General features: G+C 36.2%; 2 protein-coding genes and 1 long non-coding RNA gene across 3 annotated transcripts; 2 read left to right on the top strand and 1 right to left on the bottom strand.

The window, feature by feature from the left end:
* Positions 1 to 6,690: 6,690 nt before the first annotated feature.
* On the top strand, positions 6,691 to 9,797 carry ABCG14 (ATP-binding cassette 14). The gene is made up of 5 exons (XM_086639695.1): positions 6,691 to 7,024; positions 7,113 to 7,905; positions 8,030 to 8,233; positions 8,361 to 8,548; positions 8,904 to 9,797. The coding sequence occupies exons 1-5, from the start codon at positions 6,929 to 6,931 to the stop codon at positions 9,552 to 9,554; spliced, it is 1,932 nt and encodes a 643-aa protein (XP_086495821.1). The 5' UTR covers positions 6,691 to 6,928; the 3' UTR covers positions 9,555 to 9,797.
* SIG2 (RNApolymerase sigma subunit 2) lies at positions 9,760 to 16,499 on the bottom strand. The gene is made up of 7 exons (XM_086639696.1): positions 16,078 to 16,499; positions 15,123 to 15,295; positions 13,304 to 13,897; positions 11,759 to 11,989; positions 11,444 to 11,584; positions 10,574 to 10,774; positions 9,760 to 10,218 (listed from the first exon to the last, which is right to left on the bottom strand). The coding sequence occupies exons 1-7, from the start codon at positions 16,163 to 16,165 to the stop codon at positions 9,937 to 9,939; spliced, it is 1,710 nt and encodes a 569-aa protein (XP_086495822.1). The 5' UTR covers positions 16,166 to 16,499; the 3' UTR covers positions 9,760 to 9,936.
* Positions 16,500 to 18,801: 2,302 nt separating this feature from the next.
* LOC147537491 (uncharacterized) lies at positions 18,802 to 20,955 on the top strand. Its single transcript, XR_015225853.1, has 3 exons — positions 18,802 to 18,910; positions 19,626 to 19,911; positions 20,536 to 20,955. It is a non-coding gene; the product is annotated as an uncharacterized LOC147537491 (long non-coding RNA).
* Positions 20,956 to 22,139: the final 1,184 nt, after the last annotated feature.

Genomic DNA, 22,139 nt, shown 5'->3' with positions numbered 1-22,139 from the left:
TAATTGGTGGCATTGTATACTGAATAATCTTTTTAATTTCGTAGATTTACGAGAATGAATACTACATCTTAGTTTATGATAATACATAAGAAGGCTAGAAGTTAACAAGCCAGGTAAATTTACTTATATATCATTTAATTTGCATTGTAAAAAAATTAATGTACTTTTTGTATTGGTTGTTGGTATATTTTTGTTTGATAATAGTCTTGTTTATATGGTGTTAGGTTCTGGAAAATGAAATGGATACTAGTTTTGTAGGAGAATTGCTTGGAGTTGAAGATTCTAAAAAGATGTTTTGCCACATTTTTGTGGATAAATACACTTCTTTTGAAGTTTTACATACTCGTCTGAACTTTGTTTATGAAGTCTTATCTTTTTAAATTTATTTATGTGTCTATGGTTGTTGAAAAATTTTAGTTATTTAATACGTTATCTCTTGACATTTTGATTGAAATTACATTGTTAAACATTATCCTTTTTATTAATTTCCCTTTTCTCACGTTTTATTTGGTTGATTGAGTTCGGTCGGACTGATCAACCAAACTCAATCGAGCCAAACTGAACCGGGCCGAACGAAGTCGATTAGCGGTTTGATCGGCTCGACTTCGACAGATGATTTAGCTAAACCGCCATTGATTGGTTTGGCTTTGGTCGTACCTTAAATGGTCGGCAACCGACCGTTGCTCACTCCTAAGTCCAACCATTAAACAGCTAAAGACAGAGTAGAAACCGATTGAGAAACCAGAAGACATCGATTCGACTGCTTCTCTAGGTAATTCGTTTCATGATGCCTGAATGAGGAGAGTACTATTATTCAAAGAAGACAGCAAGCGAGAAATCTAAGACGAGAAAGAGAGAGATGGAGATTTGCAGACAAAGAGAGACTGAGATCTACAAATAAAGAAAGAGATCTAGAGAGAGAAAAAGAAACAGTGAGAGAAAGATAGTGAGAGATAGACAAAGAGAGAGTGAGGTGGTCGGTGGTCTTAAGTTGTGGTGGTTAAGAGTTGAACATGATGATGAAGAGTTGAACATGATGATGAAGATTAGGAAGCTAAATATTAAATTTGTTCTCAAAGTCTACCTTGATTTGCCAAGTCTTTATTCCCTAGAAATTTTTTATGTCCAAAAAATCAACTCAAATATTGGCACTTTTTTTTTTTTTTTTATAAAATGACACTAATTCCCTATATATCTCAATTAAAAAAGAATATTACTTTTGAAGAGTTGCAATTCTAAATCCCTCTGTTACTAGAATATCATTTTTCCACATGGGTAATATGTCTTCAGCTTAATACTTTTCTTTAATTCTCAACTGATGTAAAGCAAACACAGTCACTAGGACTATCAAATTTGGGCCTAGCAATGATTCTAAGCTAAATTTTAGGTTTTTTTTTGTTGAAGGATAGATATTTTTTCCCATGTTACAGTATTCTTACATATTTCTATCTCAATTAAATCCACTCAACTGACCAAGTTTGGTTTCAAGCTCTATCTATATCTTTATTTAGTTTTCTTCTCTCCTATCAAGTGGCCCGGAGATAAGTTCAAACTTTATTTAAAAGGTAAAAAGAGAAAAACATAGGCTGATAATATCGGCAGCTCAAGTTGTTTACCGTACTGATATAGCGAATGATTTTGAAAAGACATATCATAGTGACCTATCTTATCTACCTTCATCTATAGTTTATAAACCAATCAATAAGCTTTCTCGATAGCGACTCAAGCTCAAGCGGTAATAAAGCTGTACACTAAGTCCATTGAGAGAGAGAAAGAGAAAGAGAAAAAAAAGGGGGAAGGGGTGAGAGAGATAGTAGGTGTAGGTAGTAGTGGTGGAAGAAGAAAGAGAGAAGAGTTTAAAAAATCTGAGTTCCGAGGTCGTCGGCAGAAAGTCGACTATCGACGATTTTCTGTGACTTTTCGTCGACGACCTTCTTAAAAAATCTGAGTTCCGAAGTCGTCGGCAGAAAATCGACTATCTGCGATTTTCTGTGACTTTTTGTCGACGACCTTCTTAAGTTGAAAAGGAAGGTGAGATAGAGAGGGGGAAAGAAAGAGATATGAGGTGGACAAAATAAAATAAAAATTTTAAATATAAAAATACCTTAAGGGTAAAAATGAAAATTTTGACGGGACCAAATTGAACTTCTGGACACATTTGGAGTCCAAATTGAACTACCGCACACTTATGAGCCCAAATCAGTCAGTTGATCACAAATTGGGACCAAAGTAAATTTAATTTAGTAATTATTAAATATTTTTCTCTTTCACTTATGTTAAATATTATTTTGGTTCCAATAGCAAAAACCTCTTGTTTAAATCCAGTGTGATGATGAATATTGAAATCCATAATTAAATTAAGGCAAGAGAACATGTGCATATTTGCGCAAACCTTTGCAAACCTTTGTAAGCTTCAGTAGCCATTTCATCCTTCGGGATCTGAAGTCTAAGAAATGATGGGATCCTTTGTTACAAAATAAAATTTATAAAATAAATTTTGGCCTAGACAACGTAAATAAAGTAACAGTGTATAAATTGCCTTTAACACCCGTCATGTAATAGCTAGATCGCTTTTGAATGGCTTTCTATAGCTTTAAGAACACGTAATAGTTAGATCACTTTTAAAGGTCTTTCTATAGCTTTAAGAACTCAAATGTCGGTTTATGTGTTCATTCAGTTCATATTGTATTTTCATTATGTATCATTGTCATGTAATGATGTAGAATCTCTTGAGTAGTTAGCAAAAGAAAAAAGATTCCCTCGAGCCCCAATACTAACAATTTTTTTTGGAAATGATGAGATTTGAGTACTGATCTCGAATTGAGATGCACGTGCTACCACTCAAATAAATTTAGCCTCAAATCACTACATTTGTAGACATTCAAAAATTACGTTAAATGAAACACATCATAGATTGTTCCTTACTGCCCCCTAGGAAACAAAATAAGATGACATATTTGGCTGGGAAATGATAGAGTGACTTAGAAATTGGTACTTAGAGGGTGACATATTTCCTCATTTAGAAACAAAAGCGGTCCCCACCGTAGTCAAACTTTGAAAAACCCTTGTCTTTTAGTGATTTCACATCAGCTGGGCATTAAAATGCCCAAAAATTTGGGCACTCTAGCATCTCCCTGGCTGGCTTGCCTTAACTTCATGATTCTAGGGTTTGTGAGTAAAAACGAAATTAGATTTGAAGAAAATCAAATTCAACCAATGTGTGTCTACATTACTCTCTCTCTTTGAGTGTTTGAAGATGTAATGTAATTTATTGAGTACTCTAAGTTTGAGTGTTTGACGATGTAGCGTAATTTCTCTAGTTTGTTGTTTGTCGTGTGGAGATCAGGATTCATTTCTTGTTATTTACGTGCTTCAATCTCCATAAGAAATCAATCTAACCAAACTATAGAATAAAAATACCTTTCCATTTTATTTTGATAGGTCAGGTATCTCTGCACAATTTCGCAAAGTTAAAAAGAAATGAAAAAATTTATTATGGTCATTATCACACATTGATTAAAAGTAGTATATTACATATTTTAAACCACGACCAGATAATCAAAACCGAAAGTACTCTAATTGTTTTAGACTTGAATAGTTGAAAAGAATCAGAACAAGAAGACATTTGAAAAAGATAACGAGATTATATTTCGTTGTCTGGGTAAAAGAAGAATTAAAAGAATAGACGAGTCCGCAACAAGTAGAAAACATTCAAAAAGAAAAATGATGCGATAAATATTCTCTGCTTACCCGATAAGGTAGGGTTATTATATAAATTAAAAAAAAAAATTAGCGTAGCATCTTTCTAAACAAAAGAAAGCGGTCAAGAACCATAAAAAGTAGACAAGATAATTATTATTTATTAATTATTCTTAATTTTTTATAGTAATTATTCTTTGAGAAGAAAAGAGAAAAAAAAAATTAGAAGGTGGGAAAAGAAAAGAGAGGATAAAAATGTAGTCTTTAATAAATTGGTTCCACCATGACACACCCAAACAGACCCCACACACTTAGTGGACTGACAAAAATATGAACTTAAAAATACGAATCAATTGATTTGCTATCTTTAATCATCTTCATCTCTTTACTTTCTTTAACTTTCATTCTCTCTCTCACTCTCAAATTTTTTAAAGGCGAATGGTAAGGGGAGCTAAGGATTGTTGTTGGGGAACTATTATGGTTGGGGAGCTGCCAAGATTAGTAAAGGGAGATGCAAGTTTTGAGTTATTATTTTAAAGACCTTCTAAGATTCACAATTTAAGGGACTCAAGTGTAATACATGGAAATATATCAAAATTAAAGAAAAGAAAAAAAACGATGCCTTCTACTTCCACTCGATCTCTCTTCAAATCGTCTCTCCTAATCTCTGTCCGACTTCTCTTCAATCTTTTCCGGTCATCAAGTACAAAATTCCGGCTAACTCTACCCAAGTATTTTCTCTAATGAAGAAGACATAATCTAAAATCTTGTGAGTTTTTCTTCCCCTTTTAATTTCTAGGGTTTTTCTAAGTTTTATATCTAGGGTTTTAGTGAGTTTTACATCTAGGGTTTTGCTGAGAATTTGTCATAAGTTGCTTATTTGTTTTCCCGTTTTTGTTATACTTAAGATTGTTGTGTTAGCTTCAAAACTTGTTATTGCAATATGTTCTTTGATTTGACTCTGGTACTTAGGCGTTTGGTAAGCTAAATCTTTTATCAACTACTGTAAACAAATGTAGACTACTACAACATGTTATGTACTTAGAATTTTTATGTTTGTTTGCAGAACAAGCGAATTGGTAAACTTTTAGATAATAGGAAAGCTTGTGGTGGCGAAGACACAAACAAACCGATAAGTCCGAAATCGAGGAAGAAAATGCAAGACACCCTCGAAAGCATATATTAAGATTCTGCTGAAAAGGGAAATCAAGTCTCAGACAAAAAAGATGAGGGTGATTCAATCGATGGCGGCGATTCAAGCGATGGGGATAAAGATTATGAGTAAAATTGGCAATAGTATAATTTGATGAATCTCTTTGTGACTATTTTGTAAAGAGAATTGATATGTTATATCTCTAATATAATCATACTATTCACCAAATTTCAGAAATGGGAAGAAACTTTAGTAATGTACCTAGTTTTTTTTTTTTCATTTTTTGAGGTTCTGTTATTACAATGACGAAATCATGGATATGTGGTCCCTAGGTTGTTTTCACCTTTTTTGTCTAATTTCCCTCAACTGGGGGGAAATTTGTTAAAGAAAATATCATGAATATGTGGTTCCCTAGGGAAAACTTAATGTTTTCACCTTTGTTTGCCTAATTTCCCTTAGCTGGGGGGGAAATGTTTCAAAAATTTCCCCAGGGAAATATCTGAACGAACCGAACGGTTCAGCCTCTTTTTGGGCAATTTTTTAAAATTGAAGGAAGAAAGAAAAATAAAATTTAACCGAAAATATTTGTCTTGGAAGTTTCTTACATCTTGAGATAGATCTTCATCTATAATAACATTGTTTGATTGAGTTGGTGGTTGTTGGTTCAATTGAAAAATATGTTCTTCCTCCATTAAAGAAGCAACATCATAGATATCGTGAGACATAATAAACGTTAGTATCCAATAGAGAAGAGAGTGGACTAGTTGCTTATCAGTAATGGTTCTTGTATAACTTGATTGTGGAGAAGAAAGAGAGCTATATTGTTATTGAAATATTTAGGGTTTAAGGAGGAATAGAAAAGAAAAATTACTATCAAAATTTTTAAAATTTTGAATTATATAGTTTTTTCTAATCCATTTATATTCCATTATTTAGTTTCAGATCCAAAAAATAGTTCCTAATACCAAATTAGTATAGGTAGCTGTAGTACAAAAAATTGATTTTGTACTACAGCTCCCCAACAACAATCTCCAGCTCCCCTTACCAATCGCCTTTTTAAAATGAAGAAATAGAGAAAGAGAGAATATGTAAACACTAAAGACTAAAGATAACTTTACTTTGCATCTTCATATCATCTAATGACTAACCTTAAATACTTAATGTGCTTAAGAATATTTCATATGATATTTATGTTGAAATAAAACGACTAATAACGGAAATAACCGAAAAAAAATTACATCACTCTCTTTGTTAAAAATGACACATATATATTTTTAGATTTGTGGTCCCCTGCAAACGCGTAAAACCATGTAGAAGATGTAAGTAAATTTATGCGAACCTATGCAAACTTTAAACAAAAAATTGAAGCTTGGAAGAAATTGATGGATCTTTATTCACATGAAAATTTGACATAAGGAGTTGGCTAACTTCACTTAATTAGTTTTTTTATAGTTGTGACCCCATGCATAACCTTGAATTAGGCTTAAAGAAATTAAGGTGACTAATCAATCATAATAAGAACTAATATAAGATATGAGCTAAATTAGTTAATCAATAGCATTAAGAGAGAGAGAGAGAGAGAGAGAGAGAGAGAGAGAGAGAGAGAGAGAGAGAGAGAGAGAGAGAGAGAGAGAGAGAGAGAGAAGAGAGAGAGAGAGAGAGATGAAATGAATGTTAAGAGAGAGAGAGAGAGGAGAGAGTAGAGAGAGAGAGAGAGAGAGAGAGAGAGAGAGAGAGAGAGAGAGAGAGAGGAGAGAGAGAGAGAGAGAGGAGAGAGAGAGAGAGAGAGATGAAATGAATGGTTGGTTAGTTATGATGTGTACTACTAGAGTTTGTTTGTTTGGTTCAAACGTGAAGTAAAAAGAAGAAAAATAAAAGGATCACTTTGTGGGTCCTAATTCTTGATCTCTTCCCTTCTCCTCTCCTCTTGTCATATTCCTCTACTACTATAATCAAATGCTCTCTCTCTCTCTTCTCTCTCTCTCTCTCTCTCTCCTCTTCTATATATATAGTATTTGTATTGTTTTCAGCTTGAGAAGGTAAGGAAGAAGGATTGTGAACAATAACATAACAATCATGTCTTCTCAGCCGCGGAACACGGATGTCCTCCCTTCCTCTCCCACACTGCCACAATCTGTACTTACACTTCCTTTACACCCTATCACATTGAAGGTCTCTCTCTCTCTCTGTCTCTCTCTCAATCTCTCAATCTTTATGATCTTTTATGTGTACTAATACCTAAATTTGATGTTTTTTGCAGTTTGAGGATGTAGTTTACAAAATAAAAGTAGAGAACAAAGGATTTTGTTGGGATGGTTCATGGAGTTCAAAAGAAAAGACTATACTAAATGGGATAACAGGCATGGTTTATCCAGGTGAGATCTTAGCTATGCTCGGCCCATCCGGAAGCGGAAAAACTACCCTGCTTACCGCACTTGGTGGTAGACTAAACGGGAAACTCTCCGGCAAAATAAGCTACAACGGACATCCATTTTCGAGCTCCATTAAACGTCAGATAGGATTCGTTGCCCAAAACGACGTTCTCTACCCACACTTAACCGTTGCCGAAACCCTAATCTTTACTTGTCTTCTAAGACTACCAGACAGCATCACAAAACAGGAGAAGATAGCTCAAGCTGATAATGTTATATCAGAGCTTGGTCTTCAAAAGTGCAGAAATAGTATGATAGGAGGACCACTCTTTAGAGGCATATCTGGAGGAGAGAAGAAGAGAGTAAGTATAGGACAGGAAATGCTAATCAATCCAAGTTTACTATTACTCGATGAGCCGACATCTGGTCTAGACTCGACCACTGCTCAGCGAATCTTGACCACTATCAAGCATCTAGCTAGTGGAGGACGAACCGTGGTTATCACTATTCATCAACCATCTAGTACCCTATACCATATGTTCAATAAGGTTGTGTTGATCTCAGAGGGTTGTCCTATTTATCATGGACCTGCCTCGACCGCCTTGGATTACTTCTCTTCAATTGGTTTCTCGACTTCTGTCTCTGTCAACCCGGCCGATCTTTTACTCGACCTTGCAAATGGTATGTTATCTCATCTCATGGACACCCACACATGTATATAATCTGTAATTTCATTATTTTCATATCCCATGACGAGTTATTTTTGGATGTTTTGTAACAAATTCCTCTCTGTGAGTGGTTTCAGGGGTCGCTCCCGATTTCAAGAGAGGGACAGAACAAGAAGGAAATGCTCAAGGGAGTGTTGGAACCACAGAAAATGATCAAAAATTGGTGAAGGAAGCTCTTATCTCTGCTTACGACAAGAATATAGCAGCAAGATTGAAAGCCGAACTCTGCAGTTTAGACGTTAACAATAATCCTCGTTATGCCAGCGGAAACTCGTTTAAGTGTAAGTTTCTTTCATCTTTTTCTCTATATTCAATTTGACTGTGACTAAAATTGATGTAGTAATCAAAGAGATCAAACCAAAAGTAAAGATAGTTCATTCTTCATTTATACTTATTGGATCGAAGCAGGGAACACAATGAAGCCAGAGGAATGGGGCACAAGTTGGTGGAGACAGTTTAAGGTCTTGCTAACGAGAGGATTGAAAGAGCGAAGATACGAAGCGTTTAATAGGCTAAGGATTTTTCAAGTCATAAGCGTCGCTTTCCTGGCCGGTCTCTTATGGTGGCACTCTCCAACATCGCATATCCAAGATCGCGTAAGTCAAACCGAATATTCCAAATTTTACTAATTGAAATATAAGGCTAGACGGAACAAGAGGGACGGAAGGTGGTCTCTGTTTTTTCAAATTCAGATCTGATGTCTTACTCGAGTTCTAAACTGACTCGAGTCAGATATCGGTATGTTTGGTTTTGTTTTTCATTTCTGGATCTGAATGGTTTACTCAAACTGATTTTTGGTCCATTTCGGCAGACATAAAATAAGTTCGAACTGGGGAACCATTGTATGAAATGACTATTAGTGCACTGACAAAAACAAGTCAGATTCAGACTAAAAAACAGACTACTAAAAGAGATATAGCTGATGCCTAATGGAGATTGTGTTGTTTGCAGATTGGCCTGCTTTTTTTCTTTTCAGTCTTTTGGGGCTTCTTCCCACTCTACAATGCCGTCTTCACCTTTCCTCAAGAACGATCAATGCTAATCAAGGAACGATCATCGGGAATGTACAGACTCTCATCTTACTTCCTAGCTCGAACAGCAGGGGATCTTCCAATGGAGCTAGCCCTCCCTACTGCGTTTGTCGTTATCATCTACTGGATGAGTGGACTCAAGCCTGATCCCACGACCTTCATTTTAACACTCCTTGTTGTCCTGTTCAGTGTTCTTGTCTCTCAGAGCTTAGGTCTAGCATTTGGGGCCATACTCATGGATGTCAAAAAAGCAACCACCTTGGCCTCAGTCACCACTTTGGTTTTCCTCATGGCTGGGGGCTATTACATTCAGCAGATCCCTCCCTTCATTATCTGGTTGAAGTACTTAAGCTTTAGCTTCTACTGTTATAAGCTTCTTCTCGGAGTTCAGTATACCGATAACGATTATTATGAGTGTTCCAATGGAGATTTTTGTCGGGTAGTAGATTTTCCTGCAGTTAAATCTGTGGGTCTGACTCATTTGTGGGTTGATGTGGGTATCATGGCTCTAATGTTAGTCGGATACCGGATAATTGCTTACCTTGCCTTGCGGCGAGTAGAAGCACGATAGGTCGCCAATCTTTCAGCAACTCTCACTGTCTGTCTCACCCAGTTCTAGCTCCTGTCTAAAATGATAGTTTTATCGAAGATGTCGGATAAATTGTTGAAGAGTTTTCGTTTTCTTCAACCGAGGGATTATGTTATTTTATGATAATACTCTTTCCAATCAGAGTTATATGTACTTTTCGTTTTGTTCGGTACTAGTTAAAGAATAATGATACTAACTGGAATTTTATTTCTCTGCACAAACAAATTCTTCGATTTCTAAACAAATCATATATGTGCATTACAAAAATGGAAAGTGAAAAGTATGGCATTAAGTTGCAGATAGATAAAGAAACGGAAACGGGTGCGAGTTTCAAGTACTCTTACTCTTCCGCATGGCCAAGTTCTTATGAAACCAAGTACTGCTGCAAATTCTTGGTTCTCCTCTTGTTCTTTAACTTTCTGAATGCACAGGACTCTATCTGCCGGATTCTCTCTCTACTCACACCCATCAACTCTCCGATCTCCTGTAGTGTTTTCATCCTTCCATCTTCCAACCCAAACCTCCATCGAACCACCTGCTTCTCTCTTGGATTGAGAGTCCCTAGGACCTTGTCCAGATCTTGCCTCATGAATTTCTTGATTAGTATATCTTCTGATGTTTCTGCATCTGGACTGGCAATTACTTCCTGAGAAGAAAAGGAGAACTATCAGTCAAGGAATGGATAGGATTATAAGCATGTACAGTAAAGGTGGTTCTTGTTTTTCCTCTTGTCAAATTCAAACCCAATATCTGAATCGACTCGAGTGAGGTTTCAGAATGCTTGTTTGTCAGAATCAAATGTCTGATTCATCTGAATTGCTGAGTCGGGCTGCTTTTGAGCCCATTTGAACCCGACATAAAAGTATAAAAGTACTGTGCCCCTGACCCCAATGAGTCAGACTTAGACAATTCAGACAAGTCAGACTCAGAAGAGTCAGATTTAGACAATTAAAAAATGAACACCACCTAAGTCCTACGAAAGAAAAAAAAATGGGACGAACCGATGGTTTTAGATTCTCATTGATTCCGAACTTCTGGTCAAGAGATCTAGGAGCTTTGGGAGTGAGCAGTACAGCCGTTAGCCTCTTCATTGACAGGCCTGTTGCTTCTGCAAGCTCTTTGTCTTCAGGTTGCCTTCCATTCTCGTTAAACAATTGCTTCCTGGCTTCCTTCACTCGATAAGTTGCCTCAACCATGTGAAACTGTTCATTCCGATCAACAATTTAACAAAACAAAATTCAGAAGTTGAGTTGAAAAATAAATAATGAAATATAGTAGCATTACAACTTTTCATAATTTCATCAACAGTTGAGTAAAACTTGATGAATAAAGTCAAGCTGATAAAGAGGGACAACTTTAACTTTTGACGCAATCAAGACTAGAACTGGTTTATATACAGATTTTGATTCCTATTGTTCTGTCTATAGCTGGATCTGTAGGGAGAAAGAAACACAATCTTACCAAGGAAATATCGAGAAAGGAACTCATCACCATATAATGGGAACAAAACACAAAAGTTCTAAAAAGTGCAGCTATATCTAGATACCCAATTAGGGGACCGATGGTCAAGAACGAAAACTACTAAAGGTAAGTACCATTTAAGAAAAAAGAGCAGGAAAAGAAACCGAACATCTGTCAGCCTCCAAAAAATTAAGATTAGCAAAGAGTCCACATGGAAAACAAGATAATGACTTCATTTGTTCTACCACTCCGAGCATGTAGCAGTAGTTCGTGTATCTGCACGCTCATTGTGTAGGTGAAAGGTAGTGATTGATAGTTTGATACTCAAGAAAAAAGGCTAAAAGTGCAGTAGATGAACTGAAATAGGAGAGAATCCAATTCTCAAAAAAAAAGCAGTGAAGAAAACCTACTGGTAGGCGAATTGTTCTGGATTGATCAGAAAGAGACTTCCTAACTGCTTGCTTTATCCACCAGTGGGCATATGTTGAAAACTTGAAACCCTTTGAAGCATCAAACTTTTCTGCACCTCTTACAAGGCCTCGACATCCTTCCTGAGAACAAAAAGATTGACAAAACCTTTTTAAAGAGAAGAAGATTTGCCATTTGGTACAACTACCCTGGACGAGTAGAAAAAAACGTTGATATAACTAGATTTGCTCCCCCTATGTTCAACTTCAAACCATAAATTTTTTGTTTTCGCAGTACTGGAGAAAGCAGAAAGAAACCTGAACAAGATCTTGTAGGTTCATTCCGGCTCCCTGATAATTTTTTGCAATAGAAATTACAAGCCTTATGTTGCTTTTGATCATTTTATCTTTGCAAAGAATTCCATAGCTTAAGCGCTTCCTTAGTGTCTTCTGATCAACTCCAGCTGCTGCCGCCCATTGAGCCAAAGTGGGTTTACCACCACAACGTTGGGCAAGCTCGTCATGAAGTGTTTCCAACTTCAACAGGACCTGCATTAAAATAACAAATGACATATCAAGCATAAAACTCTAACTCCAAAATTCAATCCGATCAACTGAAAGAGCATTGTATATTTGTATTTCAAATAGTTATTTCCCCATCTAATACAAGTACATTAAAAGCTGAAAAGAAAGGAACAGTGAGAATGATGATGCAATTAAAGTCATCTCTATAAGCACTTTTAGCTAAGTAGTAAGTACTTCAAATTGTTTCAAGAATCACAATTCCCGTCCTGTATCGGAAGAAGTAGTTTAACAATTCAAAATCAAATTTTCCTTCCTTTCGGTAATGGTGTGAATCTTTGAAAGTTATTGTCAACACAAAATCACACATGCTTGAACTCATAAAGGAATATCTGATTCTAAGCTCCAAGGAGGGTTTACCATTTCATGAGAACTCCATTCTCAATCTGTCAATCATCAGCTCAATACACCTAGTATATAAAGCACCCTTTACATACTAGGCGTATTAGAAAAAGAGAAGGTGAAGTTTTCAATCTCTATTAATGATGTGAGTTTACTAGCTTGAAACTCTTTGGGATAGCTAAGATTCAAGAATTGTAGCTTATCTAGAAACTCGTTCACTTCCTATAAGTTCATTTGTACAAATCAAATGAGAAGTAACACAAACAAACGCTATTGAACACCTTAACCATCACCATGGCTTGACGGAAGAACTAAGTCTCCTACTATCCTATTATCCTACTGGATTCAATTTAATCTAGTCTGGAGACCCCCAAGAAAAGAAATGAAACAATCATACAAGGATTTCAAAGAAGAAGCTAATTAGGAAAAATACATGTTTGGGGACTTTTAACTTTAAAAAATATATGTACTAGCAGGATAACAATTCATGAGAAATTTATGCAGAAATGGGCAAAAACCTGCCATCCAAACTTCAATCATTCCAATCTAGTAGTTTTTCTATGTTAAGAACGTAATCGATTGGATAGTTCCAGATATCCACTTACAAAACCCGGAATAGTTAAACAAAACATGGACGATTGGCCAATAAAGTGATCATAAGAGTTTCCAGCAAGTAAGAAATTGGTTAGAGAAAATATCCCAGCTCACTTAAATCAGTAGTGAGCTCCTAGTAACCCGCCATAGGAGAAAGCATCTACTATTACCTCATCTCCTTTGGAATAAGTAGAGTTTTTTCTACCAAATGCAAATGGTAAATCAGTAGAGTACTATAATATGTCTAGACCTTGTCTTCTGATATATAAATGAACGAAGAAACTGACTATTCATGACATTTGAGTTTTATTAAGCTTTAGTATATGGGTGATCAAAGTACCAGACCTGTATTCCTTCTGACAACTCGAGCTCTTCAGAAGCAGTGAGAAGCCTAGAACTGCTTGTAGTCCCCCTCAAATAACGCAATGGATCAGAGTAGTCCACCTCTTGTACAGGAGTTTTCTTTTTACGACTAGACCCAGAGTTAACAGATACAACACTTGAAGCAGCTTTTTCAGCTGCTTTTGCTCTTCTAGCTCTTCTTTCCGTTTGACGACCAGACCTCACAGCTATTCTGTTAGAAATCTGCATCTGGAGATGTTCGAGTTCATCATCTGTCGGATCCGAGTTGTAAAAATCATTAACAGAAAGTTGATCGGAAGATTCAGAATATTTTTCCTCCAATCTAATTCCAGCTTGCAAGGAACTAATGCCTAATGCTCGCTCAATATCGGTATTGTGAACCCTTTCAAACTGGAAATTTTCACTTTCACTCGAAAATTCTGATTGAGCAGAAGTACTCGAACTACCCATCGATGCAGCATCTTTAGCAATTTCTAGTGCTGCTTTTGCCAGAGCAACAGCTTCAGCAGCTGCAGCAGCTATAACTGCCTCTTCACCTGTCAGTGTTTCTGTTGCCAAAGTTTCTTCAAAGTCTACCTGCAAACAAGAACAACATGATATAGATTTATTAGTTTATAAAATGTAAAAAAAGAAGATATAATTTTGAGATTTGTTAAGTGCAATATGGTCCCTCAATCTGAACTATGAAATAAATACCTACAAACTATGAAAAAAATTTGAGCCCATATTCGCGAACACGATTGTCGGTATCAAACCCATTACAGAGTGGTAAGATTTGAGTTGGGATCTGTCTGAGAATATGGTCAATCAAGTACAGGTCTTGAATCAACCAAATATTGACTGGTTGAAAGTCTCGGATAAATTATTTTACTTTACGAAGTAGATGAAATTTTAAGTTTTTAACCATTAACAGGCAGAAGTCCCATACGAGGCAGCTTTATAGGCTCGCAAGTCAGTGATTAGTACAATTCGTGCAAATATTAGGCCAATTCTTGCACGAAATTCATGTTATTACCAGCAGCAACTGCCACCAGTCATCCTCCTAACGTACAAGGACCTTTGAGTGAGACCTTCCGTGTGAATGGTGTGAAACTGGAATAGTAGAATTTATTCCAATAGATATTGGAGCAGAAAATGTTGATACATAATACTAGCTTCGAGTGTCGTAAGATATTTCAGCTCAAGAATGGGACTATAGGAGTACACTAGTAGAGGACTACAAGCTGAATGGAACTATAAAAAGCATTAGCTTGCCCAGTAAAGAAGAAGATAAGTAAGCCAAAGCTAGTACTTAAACTCATTTCGAACCAGTAGAATGTGCACATGGACGAAAGTTCGATGCTACGAATCCATAGCATATAATGTGAATTGATTGTCAGCTACTAACTGGATATGAAGAACTTTACAGCGGAACTCCCGCTGTAAATGGCTGGCTTAGCTGCATCACCATATAGCTTCTGACTACTTCCTAATTTTTCACCTATTCACTAGTGCTAATTGCATCCTTGTGCACAGCATGCATCAAACTTTGAAGAAAGTGATGTAATCATTATCAAGGAAATAAATGAAAACGAGAACGCCGTTTCATGGTGTGTCGTCAGCTTGTTCAAATATGTACCTATTCACTAGTATTAGTTGTGCGCAAGAAAAAGATCCATTAAAAAATGTATTGAACGAAGGACTAGATATTAACTACGAGTTTCATCTAAGAGAGAAACGTTTGCACGAAAAATCCTACTGTTGTATATAACATCAGGTGCCCTTATTCCAATTATCAATTGCTAAATAGACCAGAACAAACCTTTGTGGGTGGACCGATAGATCCCATATATGACAATGATCTATCTGTTGCTACTGCATGTAAATGAGCCTCTAAAGATGGTAACTGCAGCTTCTCCATATCAACCAGTGTACTTGTCATTGTCGTTGTAAGAAGGCATTGTACTCGAAATGAAACAGGTTGTCTAGTTTTCACTGTAGATAAAGATGTCATTCAGATTCGATAAAATGCATAACCGAAGTTGTTATAATAGAAATTGTCACAAGCGGATTAAACATTTTCCATACATGGATCTTTACGATTTCACTTGGTAATAAATTGTGGTATGCTTGTGAATAAGGGCATTATAATAGCACGAAATCATAGTAATAGATTGTAGTGTAGCATCTCGAAGAAAAAATCTTCTAAAGAATTGTTCGATGAGAAATGACAATAGAAGGCTAGATTATTTTTTTTCAGGGAGGAAATCACACCAAACTTCATCGTGGAATGCCTCGATACAATACAACATTTATGAACAGGGGATCGCTTTGGGCATAAGCGAGGCAACCATCACCTATTCACCTTTAAAATTTAAACCCTAGTTTCGAAACTATTTCTTTACACAGATTACCAACTTTAGTAATGAAGGGTCTCATTCGATTCGATTAGCAAATAACCTCAAGTAGGGCTATGTTAAAAAAAGTATATCTCAAAGACAAACCCTACTAGCCTACTAAAAATTGAAGCAAAAATGGAAGAATGGAGCATAATGTTTCAATTCAAATGCTTATCCTAGTGATATCATTCAACAAACCCACATATAGAATTGGAGAAACAACTAAACAAGCAATCAGAAAAGGTAAAATAATAACCACAACCATAAGAATTAGCTACTAGTTACAAAAAAAAAAAGAACCCAAACAATGAAAATGGTGGCACCCAAAAAACAAATATAAATTAGTATAGAGAGAGAGAGGAAGTGGGAGAAAGTTACAGAAGTGGTAGTGGTGGGATTGAGAAGTGGTGAGGTGAGCAGAGAGTGTGTCCGGTGGGCATTTGAATTGAGGTAGTAGACACGCCATTTTATCCTCTCAACATTCAATCTTTATGTATCTCTCTCTTCTCAGGGATTAAGAAGGAAGGAAGAAAGATAGAGATTAATGGAGATTCATACCAGTAGTCACTTGAGAGATTTCTAGAGAGAGAAAGAGAGAGAGAGAGAGAGAGAGAGAGAGAGAGAGAGAGGGAGATGGAGACGTTGTGTTGAGAGAGAAAGGGAGGGAGGGAGGGATATCGTGTTGATAGAAAGAGGATAAGGAGGAGGTTGGGGGAATAGGAGGACTCACTCCCTCCTTCCCTTGTAAGAGAAGTTGAGACTAGTTGACACTTGAGAGATCATGAGAGAACGAGAGACGGCTGACTTGAGTATGAATCATTTGGGCCACCAGTGAGCCACCCTATAGGCACCCCCCTTCTTTATTTTTTCTTTGAATTGTTCAGCAGTGTTTGAATCTTTTTATTTTTATTTTTACTTTTAGATTGGACTCGAAGAGTCTTTACATTTGGATGATATTGATACATAATAAACATAATATGTAATGTATCAAGAATTTGGATGAGCATTATAACCGTCATATTAAGACATTTTGGACCTTAAGGCCATATAAAGACTCTCAAGGCAGTCAACAACCTTTGGTTGGAGTGGTTACCAAGTTGTTTTCACCTTTGAACTTAGTTTTAGAAATCTTATTCATTTTTACTCTCAAGTCAACTTCTAGATATATTTAAAACAAGAAAAAAAGAATCCCCTTCTCTTTTGTTTTTGACATGTATAAGACATTTCCTTTGCTTTGTAACTAAAGTACATATCATTGGCTCATTGCTCCAATGGATATGAAAGTCTCGTCACCAAGAACACCACAAAACAGTCTTCAGTCGTAGTGAATTAATTACCAAAAAGATGTCTCAGAACTTAATACCACTGTAAATTTGTCATGTCAATAGATTTGGTAGGAGAGATGCTCCCCTTACCCCTTTTCCCCTCTCATAATCTCAACTCTTTTTTTTTTTTTTTTTTGAACATAATCTCAACTCTTCTTCTCATCTATTATATAAAACAGAAGGGAAAACGATGACTGGGACAAACATCCTTTTTTAATAAGGGATATTGTCTAGAGGCCCTTCTCAAAATTTAAAATATAGTCCTTCGTAGAAATAAAGTTACCAATTTAAAAAATAATATCTTTTCCTTCTTAGAAAAAGGAATTCTAATTTAAGAAAAAAAGAAACAAAATAAATTTCAAGGGTTAAAAAAAGAAATTAAAATCTCTCTCTCTCAATAAAATAATAACAAATTTAAGAGAAAATAAACACAAGAATAATTCAAAAAAATAATAACTAATAAAAATCTCTCTCTTTCAATAAAATATTAACTAATTAAAATCTCTCTCAAGTGTTTATAAGATAAATTTCGTAACAATAAAAATCTCTCTCAATAAAATATAACAATAAATTTCGTAATATTTGATTGATACAAGTGTCCGTGCCCTAGGGCACGGGATATACCCTAGTCTATTATATAAAACAGAAGGGAAAACGATGACTGGGACAAACATCCTTATTTAATTATGCATATTGTCTAGAAGCCATTCTCAAAATTTAAAATATAGTCCTTCGTAGAAATAAAGTTACCTATTTAAATAATAAAACAGAAGGGGAAACGATGACTGGGACAAACATCCTTTTTTAATAAAGGATATTGTTTAGAAGCCCTTCTCAAAATTTAAAATATAGTCCTTCGTAGAAATAAAATTACCTATTTAAAAAACAATAATCTTTTCCTTCTTAGAAATAAAAATTTTAATTTAAGAAAAAAAGAAACAAAATAAATTTTAAGAGTTAAAAAAAGAAATTAAAATCTCTCTATCTAAATAAAATAATAACTAATTTAAGATAAAATAAAAAAAAATAATAATAACTAAGAAAAATCTCTCTCTCTATTTCAATAGAATATAACAATAAATTTCGTAACATTTGATTGATATAAGTGTTCGTGCCCTAGGGCACGGGATATACCCTAGTTTTTATTAAAATCTCAAAAATAATAAAGATAGGGCAATTTATTAAGTGTGGCCAAATTGGCTTTAACTATGAATTGGAGATATCTATTTGAGGAACTCCTCCCTTTCAAAAGCCATTCGGATTATGCTAGTTGGTTTTTCTATGATTGTCATGTATCATATAAAATGAATGAATGTGCACTTCCATATACATAAAGTTTAAAGGCGCCTTCCATAAGGCCTCCCTCCCTCGTACGCTTTTCCTTGTATTTGTGTTAAGGGAGCCGCCTTTAACACTCATAGGGGTCACCTTTAAAACCTCCCTCTGTATACAGTAGATAGAGTAATGCTAGAAAAAACAAGTCAAAATCTACTCTGGACCTACACAAATTGAACGGTCTCAATTTTTGAGTCAACTCTCTATTTTTCTTTTGATGGACTTTTCCGTTCTCGATAGACGGTTGTTTCTTATTTACGCCTGGGATACGTTTGTAACCTCTTATATCATTTTTCTAGTAGATAAGAGATTAAGATCAATTTTGATAGGGGTGCAATTGGTATGCATGGTTTGAAATAAAAAATGATTACTTTGGAGCTAAAGTTTGAGCGTTGGAAGGACGCAATATTGTTTTATTACTCACTAGACCTCTTTAAATATTACTATTGTTGTTATTATAGATTCTTTCATCAGCTCCATTCTCCACCATATTTCACTACTCATCTCTCACCTCTTCTATTATTTCTTCTACACAAAATTTCAAGAAAGTGGTATATATGTATAACTTTTTCCTCTTCTTGTTCATGTTATTTAGAATTGGTGTGTGTTCTCTTTATCTTTGTTTATGTGTGCCATATAATTCTGTTTGTTTAGTTGCTTTGGGTATGTCACCCTTTTTCTTTCTGTGTAGTTTTTGAGATATGAAACAAATATGTTGATTAGAGCCGTGACAATCTTTGTATACAAGATATATTATATGGTCTCATTAGATAAAGGCAAAATTTATTATAAAACTCCTTACAAATTAAGACCAAAGGCCAAAGTCTGAATGTTATTGTCCGAGATATATTACAACACCTGTCCATGCCTCAATATCAGTTCTATAAATCATAACTTCTAGCCTATGACTTCACCATTAGTCGCTCGATCAATACGAGTCTACTTCAACAGTTTGCATCGGCTAAACGAGGGAGTTGGTGTAGGGCAAGGAAACATTGAAGTCTAATGGGCAGGGAGGGCCAGCCCAAACCCAAATCGGCTGTTGTGGCCCGAACATTTTCATAACCCCGTGTATGGGTCTTGAAGACAAATGAGATCTAAAAAGGTTACAGTTAAATGAACATTAACAAAGATCAGGATGTAGATTAGTGGTTAGAAGTTGTGGTTTATTACTTGTTGAACTGCATATGGCCGACTTAACATGGTGCATTTGACCAATTTCACTTTGTGTTTGTCTTTCATGTTTTTATGGTACTGTCCTACAAGTAACGGAAAATGGGAGGTTCGAAGCATCATGAATCTAATGACAAAAGGATTTTCTCATCCTCGGGTTACGGGTGTGGTGGATATCCTCATGGATATTATCCTCCACCACCACACAACACATATCCTCCTCCACCACCGATGTATCCTCCTCAAGGATATCCACCAACTGCATACCCGCCAACGGGATATCCACCAGCGTATCCATCACAACCATCAGGATACCCATCTGCGGGATACCCCCTATCGAGCTATCCAGGACCATATGGTCAATCACACGCGCATGGAGGTAAATATGTTTTTCTGGATAGGATTTTCGTTGGGTTCTTTTGCAGCTGCAAGTAGTTGCAGAAATGTGTACTTGTACTAGCGTCTGCCAACATGAACATTTTTCAGCATGACTACGACACGACCTGTGACTTGTCTGGTACGTCATGGCCACTACAAGGATGTCGCACCACTACAGGGGTGGTTTGGAACCTCTATCTTGTACATAATGTCTTAGGTCTTATGTATAGACGTTACACGCATATCCAAGTTTTTTTCTTTTAGGTTTGTATACTTACTGCGCAATAAAATTAAGTTCTAATTTTCCATGCGAGTATGTTTTTGAGTTTCATGTGTACTCATCAAGTTCCAGTCTACGATTCTCACATACTGACCTTGACTATAGACGTAGGTTGTCTTTTCCGTTTTCTAAGTCATATATGAAATTTGTCTCGAGGTCTGAATTGACTTGGGTCATATTTTTTTACTCTTTGTTTTGTCTGGTTCATTCGCATGATTGGTTTGCATTGATTTTGGATCCATTTGATTCTTACGATTCAGATCCAGAAAAAGAAAAACACAAACACCACCTTACATTAATATCGTAGAATCTTGATGAGAATGTATGGTGTGTGTGTAATAGCAGGGTATGGCACATATGGTGGTGGTGTGGGCCCGTTGCTAACGGGCGCTGCAGCAGCCGCTGTTGCTACGTATGGAGCTCACCAACTAGCCCACAAGCCCAATTATTATGGACATTATCCAAGCCACGGGCATCACCAATACGGACATTTTCTTCCCCACGGCAAATATAAGCACGGAAAGTTTAAGCATGGGAAGTTTGGGAAGCATGGGATGTTTGGAAAACACAAGGGGTTCATGAAGTTCAAGAAATGGAAGTGATTAATCTCTTTTGTTCTCTTGTGTGATAACTTTACACATATTTGTGGTCAAGTGAGTGTTTTTCGATCTTATTCGAATATGAACGTATTAAGTGTTTTACGGACTTAACTGTCTTATTATAATCTAAATCAAATTCACCACGTTGTGGTGAAATTATGGTAAACAAGTTAGCTAAGCTTGTGAGATTGTATTATGATAGTGTCGTTCTTCTGGTTATGGGTCGAGTTCATTTTATCTCTGTCTTCTCTTAATTAAGACATAGTCTGGGTTGAAGTAGGGAACTTACTTTCTCTAAGGTATAGAGAGATAGACAATAAACGGATCTTGAGTAATCAGTAATCCTTGTTTCGATTATTCGAGATAGACAAGAATAAGAAGAAGAATTTATGGAGTCGGAGCGAGAATAAATTATCTTTCCTCAAGACATTTTACACTCTCATAACAGTACCAAAGGTTAGGGTGCTTTCGGGGTATAACGACTATCCTTTCAGAATTTAAGATAGTACTTCAATATTCTGAAACCGGGCGAACCTTCATAAATAATATGAGCTCTTGGACTGATGCGAATGGATCTTCTAGACACTTGAACATTATAACTTCACCCGGTACTTCTCTCTTCAGAATTCCAGACACATACCGGAATACTTCTAAAATCAGATTAATATTCCAGACACATACCAGAATACTGATTTTAGAAGAGAAGAGAAAAAGACAATGAATTGAATGCACTCGGATACTTCTTTCTTCAGAGTTCTAGATATTCTAAAATATTTCTAAGATCAGATTTATATTCCAGACACATACCAGAATACTGATCTCCGAAGAGAAGACAAGAAGATAATGAATTGGATGGAAAATGAAGTGGGTTCGGCTTGTTTAAATAGGATTCGAATAGGTACATGTGTCTTTTGGGGTCAAAGGGGGCCTTCAAAATGGCGGAGCTAACTTGAAATAACTGCCCGTATAGAGTCAGTGGCAATCTAGATTGTTGGATTTCACTGGAAAACTCGTGGAGAACGCCAAGCGTTGGATGCTGACCGAAACTTGCTCAACAGATCAATAAATAGGTCGTAGGACGAAGATCTCGAAAGATCCCGCCACTAGTCCGAAGCGGAGTTGACGCGGCTCGTTGGATCCCGCAGATCCAACGCTTCTGGCCACGTCCCAACGTGATCCCCAAATGATCATCGCGCATCCGTTGAATGCGCTAGGTAGAACGCGAGCCGTCCAAATTTGGACGCGCTCGCTTCGCCAAAATGCCCCCCAAATGGATTTTTCCCGTTTGCCTTTTTAGTCACTTTGTTAACCGAACTTTGTTAAAACTTTAGACTTGAATTTCTCATTCAT

Source organism: Eschscholzia californica, unplaced genomic scaffold (genome assembly GCF_041429995.1).
Source record: "Eschscholzia californica isolate CP2 unplaced genomic scaffold, dmEscCali1.0.p SCAF_5, whole genome shotgun sequence".
NCBI classification, from domain to species: Eukaryota; Viridiplantae; Streptophyta; class Magnoliopsida; order Ranunculales; family Papaveraceae; genus Eschscholzia; species Eschscholzia californica.
The sequence above is the reverse complement of the archived record's forward strand: the minus strand, read 5'-3'. Positions and strand labels throughout refer to the sequence as shown.